This window comes from Oreochromis aureus, linkage group 13 (assembly GCF_013358895.1).
Source record: "Oreochromis aureus strain Israel breed Guangdong linkage group 13, ZZ_aureus, whole genome shotgun sequence".
In the NCBI taxonomy this organism is placed as follows: domain Eukaryota; kingdom Metazoa; phylum Chordata; class Actinopteri; order Cichliformes; family Cichlidae; genus Oreochromis; species Oreochromis aureus.
The window spans coordinates 34,562,218-34,584,476 of record NC_052954.1 but is presented as its reverse complement, the minus strand read 5'-3'; the positions used below and the strand labels follow the sequence as shown (position 1 = coordinate 34,584,476).

Sequence of the window (22,259 nt, the reverse complement as noted above, 5' to 3'; positions counted from 1 at the left end):
AAGACTTTAAGAATGCACAAGCATCTACTTAAAATCTATTTATTTAATCTGTCATCTATGATATTATTATGTACAATTCCAATGTATTTTGTTCATCTCCCTTAAATAAACAGGCAGCCTTAAAGTATGAAATATTCATATACAAATACATATAAATGTGTGTACTGTCTGAGTGGCTGATAGTGCCCCACAGGCCTCAGTGTGAGCTTGAAGACATTTATAATGTTTAAGTAGTTTAATGTGTCGGTGCTGACCATAAACACATTTTGAATGAAAGCCGGGGAACTTTGGAAGCACAGAAACAAGTGGCTATTCTTTGTGACCATATGGATCACTCATATCACCATTATTTCACCCAAAGGCACCAAGTTAATACTCAAAAAAGCTGCAGCAATACACACAAATATAAACTGTACTTGGTGACAACTTTGCTTTCAGCCTTTAGCCCTCTGGGGTCCAGGGTATAACTGGCTGCTTTTGACTATTTTTGATTTGGCCTCTATATTTCACCTTTAAAAACTGTTTATCTTGCCAATCTGTTATTTTCTCATTTTGACAGACTGTATCAGCACAATTTATCTAAATTCAGACAAAATTTAATATACGAGTAGAAAAAAAGTGATATTTTTGACAGTAAAAACCACAAACATTCCTAATGAATCATTTTCATAACTTGAAATGCAAATACAAATTGCACATTTTTAAAAAATATGCACCAGTTTTGCAAACAACAAAGTTATATGGTACTATTTACCAAAAAATGCAGCCAAGGCTCAGACGTTTTTTATATAACCATTTAAAATTATTTACAGAACAATCAGGTGTTCTGCATCAAATAAGAAGGCACACAAATTATTTATGCAACTCCAAAAAATAGTTTGTGTCCACTCTAAGACAGATGAGAACAGCACAGGGATAAACCTGCAGGTCTGACAGCAGGTGTGTCACTCAGCGTTTACACTGCAATCTGCCTTTGGTGGCTTTAAGGCAGCAACTGTGACGTTCACTAGTAGAACTGACACACAAAACAAAACAGTGACTACACCACACACTAACTACACAAGACAATGCACTAACTTGAGACTCCAAACACTGTAAACGTCACAAATCTCTCACGTATCAAAACTCGCTCCCTCTCTCTCTCGCTGGTGTCACTCTTAAAACTTCCCCCTCTTCCTAAACAACCAAATGCCACATGTTGCCATATCATTTTTGATATGAGTGTTTGCTAGTGCTGTCCGTAGAAAACGCAGTTTTTACTGTTTCTTCCTACTGTGAACACCACTGTGTTATTCAGAAAAAAACACTGCGTGTATTTTTTATCATAACTCTGGTTTTACGTGACCTATCAACACAATTTAAAAACTGGTATATAGCTTGAAGTCCGCACGTTCAACCCAAGTTGAAACTGAGACATCTGACTCCGTCAACCCCAGAGGGTTAATCAGAAAGCCTTAAGTTAGCTAGTTATGTAACGGGCTAATGTTTAAAGCTTTCACTTGAGTAAAGTAACTCATATTACTGCTAAGTAATGTTAGCTAAGTTCACAGCATATTCCATAAATCTCCATGCCATAACTAACTGTATAATAGCGCTGTCGTATTGCATCACACTCAGTGCATTTCAATCATTTCTCCAGCGAGTTTGAAAGCTAGCAAAATAATAATCAAAATTTTTTAAAAATAGCATGTGTAACGTACACGTACTGGAAAATTATTTACTAGGACTCACCTATCATGCGACTGGAGAGCGCAAACTCCGCCATTGTTGTTTTCCATCAAACACTCATTAAAACAGCAACCTACAGGTATGTTAGCGCACTCATCCCCGACTGTTAGGGGGAGGGGCGGGGTCACACGTTGAAACAGACAGAGGTGCGAGGCAGCCCAGGCAGGAAATTTTGCTTTTACATTTTGCGACTTATTTTATTTCTCTATCTGATAAGAAAACTATCCAGTCAGATAGTTATTTGTGGTGAATGAAATAGTTATACTTTCAAGCACTTTTAAGCACCACATCTGAAATTCAAGCACTTTTCAGACCTTGAAAAGACAATATTAAAATTCTAACATTTTCAAGGATTTGAAGCACCCGTACGAACACTGAGGTAAACGTCTCAGGTGTTTCTGCGCCTGCAGCGAGTGCTGATGTCATGCTGAGCCGGTGAACCAATCAGATTCTGTCTTCAGCTCGTTCAATCATACCAGTGTCCATCCTTCAGATACAGTTTTTGCTGTAGTTCAGCAGGTAAACTTTATTTAAACATCAGGACCATGAACAGCAGCCAGTGATGCAACACTGCCACCGTCAGGTCAAGCTGTGAGACGCCACCTGCACGTCCACAGATGTCAGTCAACAGGAGGCCGTGCTGCCACAGCGCCCCCTGCTGCCTCCTCTACAGCACTCCTTCACACAGCTTGTTTCCTTGTTACGACCCAACGACATCATTTATTGACTTTTGGTGGTCAGAGTGACTCATTCTTCCTCTTCTGTTGATTTGATTTTCATTGTTTGTGTTTTTACCAGCATGTAAACAAACAAACGTCTGTAACGAGCTCGCTCCAGTGTGTGACGACCAGCTCTACAAATCAAACACTTTAATAACATTAATGTTTTCATATGATTTGGCAACATGACAAAAACAACTGGAAACAAAACAAACTTGGACTTCAGAGATTTTATTTTGACACCAATACAAATGAAACTTTTTGCATTTTTTAAATGATTATTTTCCAACTCGACCTACGTGCAGATGGGACCCTGCGCCTCTTTTCTTCTTAAATATAAATTTTATTTGCACTGAAACAAGACGCTGTTAGCTGGAGACTGAACAATAAAGCTTGATTTAAAAAAAGAAACACATTCAGGCGTCACTTTGTTTGGACTCTTTAACATAAAAACTCAGAGTCCACAGGGAACCGTTTGTGTTTGCATAGTTTGTAGTCTTACAGCAGGTTTCTGAATTTTCAAATGTGAAAGAAGAAGAAACAACTTTTGGTTGTGGTCATTATCAGAAAATAAAAACTAAAGATGGAATGAAACAGACGTCCTCACTGAACGGCGCAGCAGATTTCCCCTCATTTAACAAAAACAAACTTTTGTGAAATTTCAAATTTTTGAATAAATTTTGGTTTTTATGTGCAAAGTGAAAAAAGCGATGAAATCTTCTAAATTAATCTACAGATTTCAAACAGTGAAAAATAAATATCGGCTCTTTGGTCGAGTTTTTCCTGACCTGAATGTTTTGGGTCTCAAGCTCCGGTGGCTGGACTGATGATAAGATGATGAAGTTTTCTCTGCTGTAAAGCAAACGTTTGCATTTTTTAATCTCAGTGATGGCAGTAAACGAGTTATTGCTCTTAAAATAGACAAAACACCAGAATAGTCCTTTAATAAAGGATCTGTGGGCAGAAGAACAAAGCGACAGTCCTGAGGTACACGCGCACAGCGTCACAGCAGAAGAAGAAAAGCACGACACATGGTCAGAAGTATGTGGACACCAATAATGACCTGATCTGGGATCAGCATTTGCAGCAGCAGCCGTTCCCTCCATGACACGAACCGGGCCGCGGTCCCGTTAACTGAACACATGCATGAGCCTGAAGGAGGCGACCTACAGACCACCGTCACTCGTCCAAACAGAGTTGAGCCTGGTTTCAAGTTTATAACCTTTCTAAAGATAGAAAAAAAAAAAAGAGACTAATTTAATCCTGAATTTATAATCTCTCACAGGTTTGAACTGTGTGTGATCTCTGTGACATCACTGATCCCAGTGTTCCCACAGAGCGCCCTCACTTTTCCCCACATTTACAGAACAAATGAGGAAAAGGAAATCATCTCAAGTGTGCCAACAGAAAGGTCCCGCTGCACGTCCTTAGCATGGTTTATTCAGTGATTGCACCTTTCTCTAATCATTCGTGTTAAGCCGACACTTTAGCTCAGTCAGTTCAACCTGAAAATATTCAAAAAAACAATAAAAAAAAACAAAAAAAAAAAAAAAACACACAAATATTCTGTTTTTTCCTGAAATGCTGAGCTCATTTTATGACTCGTCTGCTCGAGGCTTTCGGGACAGTGACACTCCAGAGAAAGGAATGATTTCATCTGAAAGGCTCCGCCCACATCATCTGTGGGGTGTCCACATACTTTTGGCCAGCGAGCTCAGATAATTTGTTGTTTCTGTGCAGGAAGCAGCGATTCAGGTGAGCCACTGCGGCATTAAAGCTGCCGACCGCAAGTTTCTTTGGTTTTTTTAGTTTAAATTCAAAGAAGAACGCACACATGAGGAGGAGGAGGAGGAGGCGGATTGACCGCACCAAGACGAAGAATCCCAGAGACTTTCAGATGCTCATGGAAACTGAACTCTGAATGAGAAGTGCAGGAAGGACGGACAGACGGACAGGTGGATGGAGGCGGGTTTATGTGATGATGAGGCCGGCCTCGCTGTAAACCTTGAACACCTTCTCGATGGCGTTGACGTACGCCGCCGTCCGCAAGTCCAAACCCAGGTTGTACTTGTTGGCTGTTCTCATGATTTGCTGCATCGGACAAGAGACAGGAAGTGACTCAAACACGTTTAAAGCCATTTGTTTCATGAAATCAAATATTACAGACTTCTATCAGCGAGCATGTGACGCATTGATTTATCTACTATCAGTTTCTGATTTTAATAAGGCATCCATGTGTTTATTACAGTTGGGTGTATATTTATTATAACGATCCTGACACTGCGTTTAAACTGTGTTTTCTCGTGTCATAAATGATCCGTCAGGAGTTCCTGGCGATGTGCTCACTTCCCTCCCCCCCTCGGTGGGAGGAAGCGTGTAGCCGCTAACACTTGTCTGTCAGCAGCTTCGTTTTTAAAACTGTCACATTCAGATTTCTTCAGAAGGAAGCACAGGAGAGATGTCTGTCGTTTCAAAGATTTCACTTGTTTTGACAGTTGAAATGAAAAGTTACAGCTTCTGTTTAACTTTTGTGTCACCGTAGAAACGAACCAACAAAATCAGGTCAGGGTCACGCCCTATGGGAGAGGTGTGGTCTCTGAGGGCGCTTACTAATCCAGGTGTTTGCAGATGTGAGGTATGAAAGTCTTAGGCTACGTTCACACTGCAGGTCTTAATGCTCAAATCCGATTTTTTCGTCTGCTTGTTCACACTACAAATAAAATGCGACAACAAACGCTCTCTAGTGTGAACGCTCAAAGCGGCCCGCATGCGCAAAAGAAGACGTCACACACAACGCGCTCTGTTTAGACCCAGACCAACAGTATTTTTTGACTGATGGTCCTTAATATAAAGACTTCAGACTACACGTTTCCCAATTTTGCTTTAAGTTATTTTGTTATTTACATAATAATGTAAATAACCTAATAATGATCCTTATTGCTGTTTTAGAGGAGCGGTGCTTCAAAGGATAATCTGCAGATTTCTGTCAGAATCTGCAGATTATACAGTACAAATAAAATGTTCACGTTGTCTTCCCAACAGTTTCACTAACATCTACACTGGATGGCCAGGAAGCGTTCGCGATGTCTCCGGCGCTGATAATTGGCGTCCGTCTTGTGTCAGTGACGTAAAAGACGGATTTAATGCGACATGACCGTTCAAACAGCAGTCGCTTTCTAAAACATCAGATATGTATCGGATTCAGTAACACATACGAAAGTGACCCAGATCGGATTTGAAAATATCGGATTTGTGCCGCTCACACTGTCAGACCATGATCGGATACGGGTCGCAGAGGGTCAGAAAAGCCGGATTTGATGCGCTTTCGCCTGCAGTGTGAACGTAGCCTAATTTAACCTTTGGGTCGTCTGATCAGCCGCGTTAAACCGGGATCAGCGGTGTTCTTTACTACGAGTAACTTCACCTTAAACTGGGGTTAGGGCTTAAATAAACCAGTATAAACTGTGATGAACTCGTCCGACCATCATCATCATCGTGTATATTTAACACGCATCTTTATCTCAGTTCCACATCGACTGTGTTATCATTTTGAGTCATAAACTGGCCGCAGTGATATTTCCTTCGTGCTGCGCTGCAGGTTTGGCGTGCTTACCCGGGCAGAGCGCTCCATGGTGTAGGCCAGACCCGAGTGAACGATGTCCTTCTCAGACGCTCCCTGAAACCACAGAGTGGGGTTTACACACCTGAGGAGGAGGAGGAGACAGTACTCGAGTACTACCGAGTATGTGTTTACTCACGGCGATCCGAGCCTGGAACTCAGAGGTGGGGACGATGGGGACGGAACCGCCGTGTTTGCCAAACTTCCTCTCCAAACTCTCCTGGACCGACACTGCAGGGAGACGAGAGCGTTACTGACAACAAAGATCAGCGTGTCAGTGGGAGGTTTCCCGAGTGGATGCTCAGACTCACTCAGCAGGTGGTAGTTGGAGTCTCGCTCGTATTTGAAGGTGAGTCGCCCGTAACTGACGTGGTTCAGGTTCTTCAACCACTCGAAGTAGGAAACGGTCACACCGCCGGCGTTCAGGTACATGTCCTGACCCATGAGAGGAGAAGAGGGAGGGGATAACACAGACATCTCGTTTACTTCAGTCTGAGACTAATTAACCTTTGTCAAAGGTCACGAGCATTTGCGTCCACTGACCGGGATCACCAGGATGTTTCTCTCCAGGAAGATCCGGTCAGCTTCCGGTGTGGTCGGCCCGTTGGCTCCCTCTGCGATGATCTGAAGGTACCACAGACTCCAGGTCAGTTTACTGATGGAAACCCAGAAACTGTTTCCCAGGACGGACATTTTTTAGTAGTATTTACTTAGATTACTTGAATTTATCTGAAATGTATACGGCTTCCAGCCTCTGGACCGGCACTGGTCGGATTTTTCATGTTCCTCATGTGTGGATGAGACACCGCGGTATGCAGGGGTGCATATGGAGTTCCTCAGGGCTCCATCACTGGCCCACTACATTTTAATATAACATTCATCACAGTGTTCATCTCCAGCTGTAAGGATGTGTTTCCCTGTGTTCGGCAGCTGTTTCCAAATAGTCAGAAAATTCAACAATGATAATTTTTAAAAAATCAAAAATCTTGTTTGCTCAACTTCTGTTTGGTTCTCTTTATAATTTTCTGCTTTTTCGACTTTTTCAAAGGTTTTAATTGATTTTTATTTGCATGTTTATTTTATGTAAAGCACTTTTTTCTCTTCACGTGTGAGAACATTCACTCCTTTAAATTCATACATACACAGTATATTTATAATCTACTAAACCTCTTAATAAGTTTGTGGGTATTTTTCTTCTACTTCTTGCATGAAGGATTTTGTTTTCCTGCCAGTGCCGTTATTCCCGAGAGTCGGAATAATAATTCGTGACTAAAGACTGAATTAAATATTTGCGTGCATCAGTTATCGTCGCACGTATACATGATGAGCTTATCTGGTAACCGTGGCACCTTGGCCTTGATCTTGTTGGCGTTGCTCTTGGTCAGCTGCTTCTCGCTGGCGGCGGGGATCAGGATGTCGCAGTCAGCCTCGAGGATGCTTCCTTCGTACGGCGTCGAGTCCGGGAAACCCACGATGGTCCCGTTGGCCTGGAAACGATAAACCGTTCAAACTGATGAATAGAGCAGCTGCTTCACACGAATCATAAAACAAACCAGCTATGTGAGAAAATAAATGACAAAATAAAACTGGACTGTTAGTACACTGCAGTGACACAGTACTGCCAGCAGGTGGCACACTGCTCCTGTTGTTTCTGTGTACCCACCAGTTTGTAGTCCTCCAGCTCTTTGGGGTTGATGCCCTCGGGGTTCCAGATGCTTCCGTCCACTTCTCCGACTCCGACGCACTTCGCTCCAAAGCGGTGAAGGTAGCGCATGGTGTGAAGACCCACGTTACCGAAACCCTGCAGGCAGAGCAGAGGGCGCATTAACCCATGTGTCTGCTTCACGGTCGGCTGTCAGAAATCACACAGCGTTCTCCTGAATATGAAACTGCACATTTTTATAAATGGTAAATGGCCTGTATTTATATAGCGCTTTACTAGTCCCTAAGGACCCCAAAGCGCTTTACACAACCAGTCATTCGAATTTCCCACATGTGGGACTAATAAAGGTTATCTTATCTTATCTTATTCACACACACATTCACACACTGGTGACGGCAAGCTACATTGTAGCCACAGCCACCCTGGGGCGCACTGACAGAGGCGAGGCTGCCGGACACTGGCGCCACCGGGCCCTCTGACCACCACCAGTAGGCAACGGGTGAAGTGTCTTGCCCAAGGACACAACGACCGAGACTGTCCAAGCCGGGGCTCGAACCGGCAACCTTCCGATTACAATGCGAACTCCCAACTCTTGAGTAAGGATCGCCCCATCATACCATATGTAGAGTTATTAGTAGCTGGGTCAGTCATTTGGTGGACAGAGAAAGAACTGGTTTTGGACTGGGCACCAGCACTGTATAGGTAGAAAAAATAAGTAACTCTGATTCTGTGACAGTCTAAAGTGGCTGCATTACTGTGGTGAGGATCCAGACGCTCATCCATCTCTATCCAAGTCATTCGGGCCCTTTGAGGGAAAATGTTCCAGTGTGTTCAACCAAACAGTGCCAGAAGATAAAAACAGGAAGCATGGTCACAAAACTTCAGGAAAAAGTTGATAGCTTCAGTTTGCCCTCTGACCTCACTTGGTCCCGAGGCGGTGACGTAGAGGAGCACCACCTTCGGGGCTAAACCTGGAGGTGCGTCTGTAAGCTCGACTGAAGTCCTCGGTGGTTGTTCTGTGACTTTTGTGGTTGTTTGAGTTTTCGCAGCAGCAGATCTTGAGGGCACGACGTCGCTGTATCTGCTCAGGCCTGTTTTCAGTCAGTGTTGTCTCCTCGTGGTCCTCCTGCGTCTTAGTCGCTGGACGATTTGCCTTTTTAAGAAACCCAAACATCAGCAGCACAGAGTCTGGATGGAGCCTCCTCCCTGCTCTCCAACAACACTTGTGCTGAACGTCATGAAGAGCATCCTGAGGTTTCTTTGTTGCGGTCGCCTGTTGATTAAATGAAAACATGCGGCTGGAGATGAGTCACAGCTGAGGAGGGAAGGATGGAAGAAGTGACGAGGAGGAAGAAGTGCTTTTCTCATTTGTTCTTCATAAATGGATCCAGACCGAGCCGTGGTCTACTCTCATACTGTAAATAAAAGATGGACACGGCTCTTTGATGTCCCCGTCTGAGCTGCATGTGTAGTTGCTGCAGTGTGATGTCAATCATCCACAGCTGAGTCAGTGTGGTCACTAAGAGCAGGCCGCTACACGGACATCTGCAGGTTCCCTCATGTTCGCTGTCTGATGATGAGATTTACATCACTTGGACCCGAACGGACGAGGAAACATAACTTAGGCTTAATGTGCTCATCATTTATAACATGAGCAACACTTCTTCACATCTGCCCATTAAGCGCAGTGTCAGGATTATTATAATGATGACAGAGCAGTCCAAGAAGACTCCCCCTGACCTCCCTCAGCGCTTCTGTGAGAACTTTAAATGAAGGTTTCGGGCTTGTGGTCATCGCGCTGCGTTCACTGTTCATCCTGCTTTTAAACGAACTGTGAGAAACTCGTTAGAATGCTGCAGGCGTTCTGTTGTGACGATGGCGGGGCATACCTGGATGACGAAGGTCTTGTCCTGGAACCCGGGATACATCCCGAGCTGGCTCATGTAGGACGCCTCATTGATGAAGTTCTCGATGCCGTGGAAGACCCCCCGGCCGGTGGCGGAGATGCGGCCGTGGATTCCTCCCTGACTGATGGGCTTCCCGGTGACGCAGGCGTGAGCGTTGATGTCCTGAACATGGACGACAAGCCGAGGTCAAAAATGAAAACAACAGCCTAATTCTGAAATAACACATGAAATGCTCTTGTGACTCTTTTTATAAATACGTGTAATCGTACGCATTTGGACGTCATTTCTTTTTTGCTGGGTCAGTACTCACATTGTGTCCCATGACGGTGGCGAAGGTGTCGGCGATCCAGGACATCTCGCGCTCCCCGGTGCTCATATCTGGAGCAGGAACATCGATGCCGGGCCCTGCAAGAGCGGATCGGTTCAGGACGGACGTGAAGTGAAAATTAGCCCACGTCAGCTGATGCTGTCTGAACTTCCTCTCAGTAACATTCAAGCCACTTTAACCTGCAAGCCGCTCTGCAGCCCACCTCCTGCTCTAACTGCTGCTCTGAGAGCCGCACCACCTTTAGTGGAGCTCACAGGTGTGACATCGCTGTGTGCCATCACTCACCGATGAAGCCCTTCTTGGCGAGCTCGATGGTAAACCTTCGGGTTATCTTCTCCAGCTCGTTGTCCTGAAAACACAATTAGAAAAATACACATATTTTTATTTTGATGCATTTCACCTTTCAGCCGTGCTGGCTGGAGTATCTGTTTTAAGACCACGTCTGGATTCCAGATTCAGGAATGGTGGGAAACCAGCAGAGACTGGATTGCAGCACGCACCCCAGTCTGACCCCCATTAAACACACCGGGCACTTTTGTAGGACAGCACGAGTGCTCCCCTGCATTTGTCCGGCCTGTGTCTGACAAGGGAAACCAAAGAGCAGCAAATGGTAACATGGAGGAAAGTCCCCACTTCCACAAACTACGTGTTGCACTATGATCAAAGGGAAATGCTTGGTGTGATTCTTGTGATTTTTCCATTGCGGCACTTTGTAGGCGGTCCCTGAGCGCTGTGGTCACCAAGGGTTTGAGTGAAAATGAGCTCTCTGCTTTAATGACCTGAGGAAGGTTCTGTTGACGTTCCGATATGGTTCCTCATGAGTTCCTGATCTCAGGAGATCAAACTGCTTCGTTTGTCATAAGGGGTCGTCACCGCGAGTGGCACAGTTTTAAACCGGACACGGGATCTGTGTCTCCAGGAGGAATTCAACCAGCAACCTTCAGGCGAACAACAGCATAAATCACTACATTAAGAGGCACCCCGGCATCTCTGGAGTTTATTTCTTATGTAACTATGAAAGTGAAGCAATGCAAACATCTGTATGGCATTACAGTAAATATGTTGCCTGTAACTGCGCTTTACTTTTTATTTAAACGATCAGTCTGTCTTTAAACAAAGGAGAAAACACGATCATCGAGACAAAACAAACTCTTGTGTGTTTTTTCCTGTGGTATAAATCAGACTCTTCCTCTACAGCGACGACATTCACACCCACAGGTTGAAACTCACTCGCTGTTCTGCTGCTGCACTGGTCTGCCAGTCCGACCTAGCACTCGGCAGGAGCAGAGATATGACAGGAAACAAGGACAACAGCTCTACTTTAAACAGGTTTCATCATGTCTGTCCTTCCATTTCCTGCATTTCTCTCACATCAAGAGGTCAGAGGTCAGCAGTCCCCCCCAGTTATGCTCGTGTCAGCTGATCGATGTTTTCCAGCAGCAAAGAGCGAAGGTCGAGCAAACATTTAGAGAGGGAGAGGGTGACAGAGGGGCCTGAAATCAGTGTGGGGAGAAAGTCACGAGTCATCATGTTTGAGAGTGAATCCCGGCGTCTCTCTGCCAGCTGATGGCTCAGCGTTTCCGCTCAGGTCGAAACGTTTACTGTAAAACAGCAGGCAGCTGCTCTGGGTTCTCCATCTACAGTCGTGGAACCATTACAAACAACATACTGATGAGCGAGGCTGACTAGAGCATCATGGGAGAGAACAGAAGCAGCTGATGCATGCTCGAGCATCGTTCACTTATCATAAGACATTAGGTTTCCACGGCAACACAATCACTAGTCTTATAGGCGACTATAAGGATGGAGGCTCTGTAGCACTAATCCTATTTACAGGTTAGTTTGAGGCCGAGCGCTGACCAAGAAATAAAACCACAAGGATCACAGAGGAGGGATGGCCGGCGTGGAAGCGTCACACTTACAGAGTACTTCTTCGGGTTGATCTTCACGCCGGCTTTGGCTCCACCAAACGGCACATCTGGAAACAAAGTCACTTTAGTTCACACAACAACAAGCAGCGGCAGATTCACTCAAACACAGCAGAGGACGACGGGATGGAGGGTTCAGTGTTTCCTCACCTACGACGGCACATTTGTAGGTCATCAGCGAGGCCAGAGCTTTCACCTCGTCCACAGACACCTCTGTGCTGTAACGGATACCTGCAACAGACACACGGTGTTATTTCATATGAGACTTTAAATGGTTAAAGTTCACCTCACTGACACTTTTTTTAAAAATGAAATTATGAAGGATCTCTGCCAGCCCACCTGCACTACCTGCTTTGCCCACCAGGAGGCTTCTGCCCACACTTTGGGCAGCAATCTGTTTTCCATAATGGAAGTGTGTTTGAGCTTTAAGGTGGACGTGCAGCTGTGTGAACATTTATAAAGGTGGCCTGAGCTGCTGAGGCGAGCAGCGTAGAAAATAAAACGGTCAGAAAGTGGAGGGAGGTCAGCGTGGAAGTGGGCCAGCAGCTGTCACGCATCACTGCAAACACAGGCTGCAGGGACAAAATGTCTGCGCTGGGAGGCGAGTGGAAAACAAAACAAAACACATGGTGGCAGGTTTAGATGTGAAAGCAGCGGCGGGAGGGAGTGACAACGTCATGGATGAGGAGACAAAAGCAGAGAAGGAAGAAGGGTGAAGTGAGAGGCCCACAGAGAAATGCAGAAGTGAGAAGGACGGCGTGGAGGAGGAAGCAGATACACTCGGTGTGACTCGGAGCGGGTGTGGCCACCTCGCCTCAGACACAGGCTGCTTTAAAGGAAAACAACCACACCCTCCACCTGCTCCACCAGGTCTCTTTACTCACACACAACACTGGCTGTGATGAGTAAAAGCTGTAAGCTGGACTCAGTGAAGGACCTGCAGACACAGAGCTGACCACACAGCAGCAGACAAGAATCACAGGAAAGACGTTCCAAGCTGTGACCAAACCATCAGTGCACCACAACTCCCAATCTACTGATTAAAACACGTCTGTGCACATACAGCGCCGCTTCTCTACCAACAGCAAAGCTCCTTGGGACAAATGTATGCCAATAAACAGAAATAAAATCAACCCTCTCTCATCCCAGCAATCAACTCCAACTGCAGACTGTATATGAAAGATATACATCATTAATGCAATAATACCGATGACATCAGGTTAGAAAGTCTGTGAGGAGCGTTTGCAGCATCTTGTTGAATCGTGAAGACTTGAATATTAGCAAGATGTGCCTAATAAAGTGTCCGGTAACTGTATATTAATCACTTTGATTATGCGAGTGAATTTGCCACATTATAAAACTGATTAAATGATGTGCCGAAGCTGCAGACGTGAATAAATCCCGAGTTATTACTCTGACCGACTCTTTGATTTCAGAGCGAGGCAGCATCATGTGATCCTTCAGGTTCCTGCGAGCCTTTGAGGATCTGCAGGGTCTCTGAGGACAGTTAAAGGTGGAGGCATCCATGACGACAGCTGAGGCGGGGTGTGAAAAAGCTCTGAGCTGATTGGACGGCTCTGGTCTGTTTGTTTGGTGGTTCAGGTCACATGAACGCATTAAACAGGTTCTCTGTGTTCTCATAAATCGTCTAACTACAATCTACCTGAGGGAGAACATTTCCTAATAATCACTTCCCTCCTTTCTATAAACTTTGGTCCAAGCTCCGCCCCCCTGGAGGCCGCTGACGGCTTGCGGTCGTTTCCTTGGCTGGATTTTTTCCAGGAAACCTTCACTGGGCCGCTCGAGGCTCAAACTGGCACCAATTTGTCAGCAGAAACATGAGCCGAGTAAATCTTTAACAGCAGGAAAAGCTCGTTCAGGTCTGTGTGCAATTGGAGCCAGCAGGGACGGCCTCACAGTGGAAACCCCAGTAAAACCAGCGTTTCCACTGTGAGGCCGGGGTGTGACCTCAGAGCAGGACAGTTTTTATCCAGCACACAGGAGGAAACTGATCATCATTCACAGCGTGTGGGTGGATTAAGGTGCAGCTCAGGCAATAACCTGACACCCCGTCAGCGTCATGAGCTGACATGTTAACGAGTGAGCGCGGCTCAGGCTGAGGTGTGTCACAGCGAGTCTGCATTCAAAGTCATTCAAAGCAGCTTCAAATCCACCCGTGTCCACTTAGTGTCTGCAGGTGGGAGCAGCCGAGATCTCTGCTGCACCACATCTGTTCAAGTCTCCAAACGTTCTCTCTCGTGCTCCGAATACACCCAGCATTTCGTTCGCGACACCTCCACCTGTCAGACCACTGTGACCCCCGCCTGCTGGCCCTCACCACGTTCGTGCAGTGTGAACATTTGGATGCTCTCTCCACATGTGCTGCAGAGTTTGAACCTCGGACCAAACATCAGAGCGATGGCACAGAGAGAACAAACACACGGCGGCGGTGCCCTGAGCACACATCAGGACGCTCCGTGAGCTCGGACCGGACTGACAACATTCCTGCCTGAGGCGGAAACGTCAGCACCACAAGACAACGCTCCTTTCAGCATGTACATACGTGTCTTACTCACACACACACACACACACACACACACACACACACACACACACACACACACAGGTTTTAAACCTGACAATGATTAGTCGATTCATTAAAAATGATCTTTCTCTGATTAACACTTTGAAATGAGCAGGTCTGCACAATATGTTCGACTTTTTAATTGTTTCAGTGAATTATACTGGACTCTAGGTTAAAACTAAACAAAACAGAAACTTATTAAGAAATACAAACAGATTCAAACTACAGAAAAAACTAATCTGTGGTCTTTTTAAAGTTTAAAAATGTAAAATAAATAATTAATGAATACTTAACGATTTAACTGTTTAAAAGAAATAACTGAAAACAATTTCACCTGCAGTTATTTTTAAATAATTCCCCAAAAATGTCTCTGGTTAAATTTGAAAAACTTCCATGAAATATGTGCAGTATTTTTCTTCTACAGGGAGTAAAGATTTAGCTGGAGGGATGTTGTAGAAGTGGTTTAGCTAAACCCTGCAGGCCTCCGCCGACCTCCATTTTTCCTCATACTGCAGTTTCATCGTCTTATTATTTGAACTCGTTTTAAAATCAGATGAGGAGTTCCTCTGAGCTCATGGCTGAGTCTGCGTTCATATTGTTTTTAAAATGTTTTACAGCTGCTGTTTAGCTTTTGTGGGGTTGCAAAATGCTTAATAGGTGTAATATTTCAGATTGATCTGGGTGGTATTTGTCTTATTTACAGCCCAGCACATCTGTCCAGCAGAGAAACATCTGGAGCCTCAGCTCTGCACACTGAGCACATCCACCCTGCTGTTTTTACTAACCTTAAAATTCATTTAATTGAAATTTATCGAATATAATGAGCTGTTTCAATGTTTGTTTTTTATTTTTTTTTAAATCCTGTCCGGAAGCTTTTGCAGTCAGAACTGTGATCGGCAGCAGGCAGTGGACCGCTACAGGCCAGGAACAGAAGCCTCCAGCAGGGAGCGAGGCCACGTCCCACAGGGGTCAGGGCTCAGCAAGCCCCAGACCCAGCCATGCACACACATACAGCATTCGCGCCTCACTCTCGTCCACCCCAGCTCTTATACTTCAGCTTTTTTACAATGCAATATTTGCATTATTGTTCATTACCGTTTGCTTGACGTCATTATTGGTTTAGTTGAGCTGTCTTTGAACCTTTACCTCTACCATCTGATGTTATTAAAGCTGTGTTTCAGGTTCACACAGGAAATCCCTGCTTTGGGAATAAATGCACATTAATTAATGAGAGGAGAGTAAAATCTTAAAGTGGCTGTCTCATTGGACGAAAGCTTCCTCGGCTGGTGTGAATATCATTTCCTGCACATCTGATTTTAGTTTCTTTGCCCATGCACAATGTGGTTTTAACTGGTTAAAAGACGGGAGTCTAGTTTTAATTCACTGCCAAAGCACAAAAATGAAGTCTTTCTGAATCTGGATCAGACTGCTTTCAAACCCTTTACATTCATTTTCATGCGGGTTTAAACCGTGTCACGCCCGCTCTGCGTGAACGTCGCTTAACGTTGTTCCCTGAAACTTTTCACAGCGGTGCTAACAGGACCCGGACGCGGCAGACTCACCTCCCTTGCAGGGCGTCCGGTGCTGGCTGTGCTGAGCCCGGTAGCCCTCGATCACCTCCCACTCCCCGCTGTCTCTCTTGATGGGGAAGCTGACGCTCAGGACGTGGTTGCACGGCTTGATGATCCGCAGGATCCCGCGGACCCGGCTCCTCTTCTGCTCCGCGGTCTCTCGAGTCTTCAGGTCTTCCACCAGCTTGTCCTCCACGATAGCGGCGCCCTTATCGAAGAAACCCTCCACCATGGTGAAGAAGTTCGGGTCGTCGGCTGGGTCCACGGCCTGGCTGTAGCCGCGGTGCCGCAGCAGGGACACGGACGCCGGCAGAACAGAGTCAGCGGCGGCGGTGGCAGGGGGGCACCCCGAGGCCAGGACGCCGCCCGCTCCCCGGGTGAGTAGCTCTCCGAAGTACCGGTACATTTTCGCGGTTTGTAGAAATTCGCCGTCCCGGGGAGCTGAGACGAGACCGCGGGGAAGACGAGGAAATGGAGCCGCGTAAACACAGAGCTGTACCGCAGCGGCGGCTCCTCCTTCCCGCCGCCCCTTCCTGTCAACCTACACCGCCGCGTGCGGCGCCGGGCAACACGCGCACGTGCGGCTCAATTTCATACACAGAAACCCGCACGAGACTGTAACGGCAGCGCCGGGAAGAAGGCACGTAGCTTAGCTCATCGTTAGCCTTTAGCAACACCCGGAAAAGTCGTTAAAACTGAACTACTTATTAAATAAAGTGCAGAGAAACACAAGGAGAGGACCAAATACCGCTCTAAAACAGAAGCACCCACCCAGAAATTGACATTTTGACGGTATTTAACACGTTTAGCGTTTATTTGTAGCGGTTTAAGCTAGCATCGCCACAGTTGTGCATATCCGGTCGTCTGGACTCAACTTTCAAAATAAAAGCACAAAGTTCACTGCAGATTTTCAGCCATTTTTCTCCTGATAACTGGACATTTGACTGACCAAAAACTGAAGAAAAATAACCCGTAATGGTTGTTTTTTTTTAATAAATGCTAGAAATGCTGTCAAATTCTGTCTGAATTAAGAATCAGCATGTCAGTACTTTCATTCATTGCACTTTATTACAGCTAAATGTGAAAATATATAGCTTATATTTTTATATTGTTGCTTCTTCCGTATGGGCAGAAATCTGTGCCATCAGAAACTGAATTTGAATAAGTTGAATTTGAATTGCTCGGATTGAATCTGAATTGTAACTTGAATAAATGCTTTTGAAAACTGAATTTGAATTAGTCTAATTTGAAATTGAATTTATGGTTTGAAAATGATCATCACTAAATTGAAATTGAATTTTATATATTGAAAATGAATTCATTTGCTTTGAAACTGGATTTTATCCTTTAAAAATTCAGCTCTCGAATATTTTCAGTTTCAGTTCCAAAATTCAGTTTTTTGGAACTTACATCCGGTTCCGTTTCAAGAGTAAACGAGCGCAGATTAATAGAACTACGTTTTACTAGCGGACCGAAAGTGTTACTGACGGGAATCTACAGCGTCTTGAGCTGAATTAAGACTTCAGAAGTCATTCGTCATGTCGAATGACCAGCGGATAAACTCTCAGGTTGGTAATAAATGTATTACATGTATAAGAACAAGCGTCATGTTAACAATTGATAGCCGTACAGTAACTTTTATGCTTATTGTAGCTGTTAGCTAAAAACGCTAATTTAGCCTAGTTTGCCCTGGATTCAGCTTTGACAAACAAATATGATCGACTGTTTCTAGTAGAATTCCAAAGTTGTCATCTTGTACCCTGTCAGAGCCCTGTATGCTTGCAGAGACCCCTACAGTAGGGAAACATGCAAAACAGTGTCCAAACCTTTGTATTTGAGCTTTATTTATGTCTTACACAGCATCCCAACTCTTTAGCTAACTTAATAACTTTAGCTAAAGTGAATAGTTAGTCTAATTCATTAGTGCAGCATTACTGGATCACCTCTGTTTGAAGTGATATAATATGATATAGAACTATCACTGAAACAGCAGACTTTGTAAATAAACAACACTTCTCATTCTCTAAACGTTTGGCCACAGCTGTAAATTACACTATCAGTGCTTTTTCACTCTTGACAAGAATTACATTTCTAAATTCTCTTTGTGCATTTACAGGTAAACAATATCTAATATTTTATCTAAATGACTGCTTTGTCTTTGAAAAGGTGAAGAGCCTGAGGCCGGTGACAGTCCAGTTCTACTCCAAGTACATCCTTACGGTGGCTCACAGGACAAGGCTACATTCCTGTCCTGCCAGAAGAGAAGAGAAACTTCAGAGTCTTCATGCAGTTCAACCACACCTGTCATATTCCGTATGACAGGGGTCTCAAACTCCAGTCCTCGAGGGCTGGTGTCATGCAACCTTTCCATGTGTCCCTGGTGCAACACACCTGAATACAATTAGTAGGTCATTAGCAAGAGTATAGAACTTGACTGCATGCTGAGGTGGCAACCTCTAATCCTACCTACTCAAGTAAATTTAAGTAAATATATGTATTTGGAAACATATACTTCTAAAATAATTTTATTGCACCATGTTCATTCACTCATGAGCTGCTGTAACATGAATCAAATGGCTGAATTGCCAACTCAGCATGCATTCAAGTTCTATAGTCTTGCTAATGACCTACTAGGTGTGTTGCAACAGGGACACATGGAAAAGTTGCAGGACAGCGGCCCTCGAGGACTGGAGTTTGAGACCCCTGCCGTATGGTGTTCATGCAGTTTTCTACCCCACAGTTACAGCATGTCTGACTGCCTGTTCAGCATATGCAAAAATATGAGTTTAAGCATGTGATGACAAAGGCCTTCCATTATGGTGTTTGTCATCACATGTCACAGACATCTGGATGATCATTTGGAATAAACAAAAAACTAAAATCTTGTTACTTCATCTTTTATCTTTATTATTATTATTATTATTATTATTGTTCTTATTTTACATTTTTCATTGTTAGGCATTAGGTTTATTTGTAGAAGTCCTTTCCAACTTCTTTCCCTCTTCCATGTTACTGTGTCAGCATCTATTTGGGGTTGGGAGTGGAACAGAAAGTAAGGAAATCCAAAGTGCCATTAAAACCAGGAGAGGTTCTTATATTTCAGAAGAAGGGATTAATTAAAAAGAAATGACCTCAATGCCATATTTTATTTCGGAACCCTAGAGAGCACTTTGCAAAATAACACATTCTTATAATTTCACCCTCAGATGAGCCAAGCTACGATTGTCAGGGAAGGCGATGTAGGTACAGAGCATGTGAGAGTGGTTAAGTTGATGTCTCTTGTCTGCATCCATGACCACACTCTGCGTGGTGGTTTACCGACCGCCTAAATATAGCAAATATTTTGTCACGGACTTTGCTGATCTCCTAGGCTCCGTTCTTTTTAAGTATGGTTGTGTTCTCATTGTCGGTGATTTTAACATACACACTTGCTGTAAGGATGACCCATTTGCTAAAGACTTCCTTGCTTTAACGGACTCTTTTAACCTGGCTCAGTGGGTTAATGACCCAACGCATGTTAAAGGACATACTTTGGACTTGGTTCTCTCATATGGTCTGGACATTTGTATCAAGGATATAAGTGACGCTGGGATCTCGGATCATTTCCCAGTTATATTTGATACTGGCTTATGCACTAATGAACTACATCCTGCGGCTCCCCTTCGCCCGCTACGTGTAATTAATGCCGAAGCGGTGTCAAACTTCTCTATGTCTTTCTTGGATTCTGCATCTGTCACTCTCGACTATTGTTCCTTTCGCTCGGTTGATGACTGTGCTAATACCTTGTTATCGCTACTTTCTTCAATCCTTGATACTGTTGCCCCCATTAAAATGAAGCGCCCTAGAACCTACTCTCAGTGTTGGCTTAATGACACTCGCCGCTTTTACGTCACGTGTGTCGGTAGCTGAGAGAAGGTGGAAAAAGATAAACTTCAGGTTTCCCTCGACATGCTACGGACTAGCCGCTTAAAATTCCAAAGTGCTGCTAAAACGGCCAAAACGTCCTTCTTGTCTAAAATCATCCTGGCCAATGACCATAACCCCCGTACCTTATTTAAAATTTTTAACTCTGTGGTTAACCCTTCCCCAGACATGCCTTTAATTTATTCTCAGGCTCTCTGTGAGCGATTTCAAATTCACTTTTTAGATAAGATCACATCTCTTAAGTCCTCTCTTCCCCCTATTTTATATCCCCTCCCCATCCCCGAGTGCACTTCAACTTTCCACCAGTTTGAGCCTGTGTCACTTTTGTCTCTTAAGTGGCTAGTTGTTCAAATGAATAACACCAATACTGTGCTTGACATTCTTCCATCTCGCATAGCTAAGGACTGTTTTGATGTAATTGGACCTAGTATCCTATTTCTTATGAACTTTTCCTTGCTCTCAGGCTGTGTTCCTTTGGCTTTTAAGCATGCTGTAGTCCACCCGATTCTTAAAAAAAGAAACTCTGACTGTTATGACCTTTCAAACTACAGACCGATCTTTCAGCTTTCGTTCTTGTCCAAGATCCTGGAGAGACTAGTTCTCTCCCAACTCCAGGCGTACTTGGACACGAACAATATCGCTGAGAAATTTCAATCTGCCTTTAAGCCATTGCATAGCACTGAAACAGCGTTGGTTAGAGTTCTTAATGACATTCTTGTAATCACTGATACTGGACGCTCTATGGTCCTAGTTTTACTGGACCTCTCTTCGGCCTTTGATATGGTGGACCATAACATTTTATTATTAAGACTTGAGCACACTGTGGGTATTAGAGGCACTGCCCTCGACTGGTTTAAATCATATCTCGCTGATGGATCCTTTTCAGTTAACTTAGGCACCTTCTCCTCTTCCTCCGCTCCGGTCTGTTGTGGTGTGCCTCAAGGATCAGTTTTAGGCCCTATTCTCTTCTCATTGTATTTGCTCCCTCTAGGCGCAATCTTTGAAAAATACAATATCGCCTTCCACTGTTACGCCGATGACATACAGATCTATTTTGAACTTACTGACGACCTTGCTGTGTCCCTACACTACTTTCAAGAATGCATGCGGGAGGTCAAAGACTGGTTCCTGAGTAATTCTCTTGTTTTAAATGATAAGAAGACTGAGATTGTGGTGTTCAACAGTAAAATCCCTCGTGCCCGACTCTGTGCTGCCCTGGGTTCCTTTGCTAACTTTTCTTGTGACTATGTCAGTAACTTGGGTGTACTGCTGGATAGCTCGCTCAAAAACTCGATAAGCAAGTGTCTGCTGTAGTGAGATCTAGCTTCCAACTGCACCTTATCTCTAAGGCTAGGCATTATGTTCCACATGAGGACCTGGAGAAGCTTATTCACGCTTTTGTGACCTCCAGGCTGGATTATTGTAACTCCTTGTACTACGGTCTTCCCTCTTCTCTTCTTCTTAGACTGCAAACAGTCCAAAATGCAGCAGCCCGCCTCTTGACTGGTACCAGGAAATTTTGCCCTATTACTCCTGTTCTAGCTAGCTTGCACTGGCTGCCCATAAAGTACCGTATTCAATTTAAAATATTACTCCTCACATTCAAAACTATTAATAAATTGGCGCCAAGTTATCTTAGTGAACTTCTCAAACCACATATTCCTGCTAGAACGCTTAGATCTGCCACTCAACAACTTCTGACCCAACCCAGATCTCGGCTGAAGTCCCGGGGTGACCGTGCGTTTGCTCTGGCTGCCCCGGTACTGTGGAATACCCTTCCTCTCGACCTCCGCGCATCTGATTCCATTGCACTGTTCAAATCAAGACTAAAAACCCACTTATTCAATCTTGCCTTTCCCTCTAGTTAATATTTCTTGTATGATTTTATACTATGCACTTTTATGCTCATTTAATTTCTTGTTTGCTCTGTACCTGTTGCCTTCCTATGTATCAGTGACAGCTACCTGCTTGCATACTTAGTACTTGCTTTGGTCCTATTTCTATTATCTTCCTTCTATTCTTTATGTTACTTGTTAAGCACCTTGGCATACCCTTGGTTTTTAAGTGTGCTTTATAAATAAAGTTTATTATTATTATTATTGTCTAGATGAAGGCACAAGAGGGATCAATGGCAAGGCGTAGAGATTCAGTATCTTCAGTCTTCAGTGGACACTCCATTTCTGGCACAAAACACCTGTAAAAGAGGGTCGATTTAGGAGGTGACCCGACAACTTCAGCCTGTCAAACATAGCAATGGAGCAGTATGTTTAAAAAAAACAACTAATTAA

The 22,259-nt window shown here is 44.3% G+C and overlaps 2 protein-coding genes across 2 annotated transcripts in view; one reads left to right on the top strand and one right to left on the bottom strand.

Annotated features, from left to right (window-relative positions):
• Positions 1-2,662: 2,662 nt before the first annotated feature.
• LOC116312809 (glutamate dehydrogenase, mitochondrial-like) lies at positions 2,663-16,906 on the bottom strand. The gene is made up of 13 exons (XM_031730306.2): positions 16,039-16,906; positions 12,043-12,123; positions 11,887-11,942; positions 10,250-10,313; positions 9,947-10,041; positions 9,619-9,798; positions 7,730-7,867; positions 7,416-7,553; positions 6,610-6,690; positions 6,378-6,501; positions 6,206-6,297; positions 6,061-6,123; positions 2,663-4,538 (listed from the first exon to the last, which is right to left on the bottom strand). Exons 1-13 carry the CDS (start codon positions 16,451-16,453, stop codon positions 4,419-4,421), a joined length of 1,647 nt encoding a protein of 548 aa, XP_031586166.1. The 5' UTR covers positions 16,454-16,906; the 3' UTR covers positions 2,663-4,418.
• shld2 (shieldin complex subunit 2) overlaps positions 9,580-22,259 on the top strand; it is a 27,419-nt gene continuing 14,739 nt past the window's right edge. The window contains exons 1-3 of the mRNA XM_039621625.1: positions 9,580-9,821; positions 9,940-10,220; positions 16,005-16,424. Of these exons, the coding sequence (XP_039477559.1) occupies positions 9,580-9,821; positions 9,940-10,220; positions 16,005-16,424 (943 nt within the window). The remainder of the gene's footprint in view (positions 9,822-9,939; positions 10,221-16,004; positions 16,425-22,259) is intronic.

Bases quoted from the DNA above. Each gene is read 5' to 3' on its own strand.
- LOC116312809 (XM_031730306.2), bottom strand. From the start codon at position 16,453: ATGTACCGGTACTTCGGAGAGCTACTCACCCGGGGAGCGGGCGGCGTC. The intron at 12,124-16,038 runs GTGAGTCTGCCG...TGTCTGTTGCAG, and splicing joins CCGGACGCCCTGCAAGGGAG to GTATCCGTTACAGCACAGAG. The intron at 11,943-12,042 runs GTGAGGAAACAC...CTTTGTTTCCAG, and splicing joins CTACAAATGTGCCGTCGTAG to ATGTGCCGTTTGGTGGAGCC.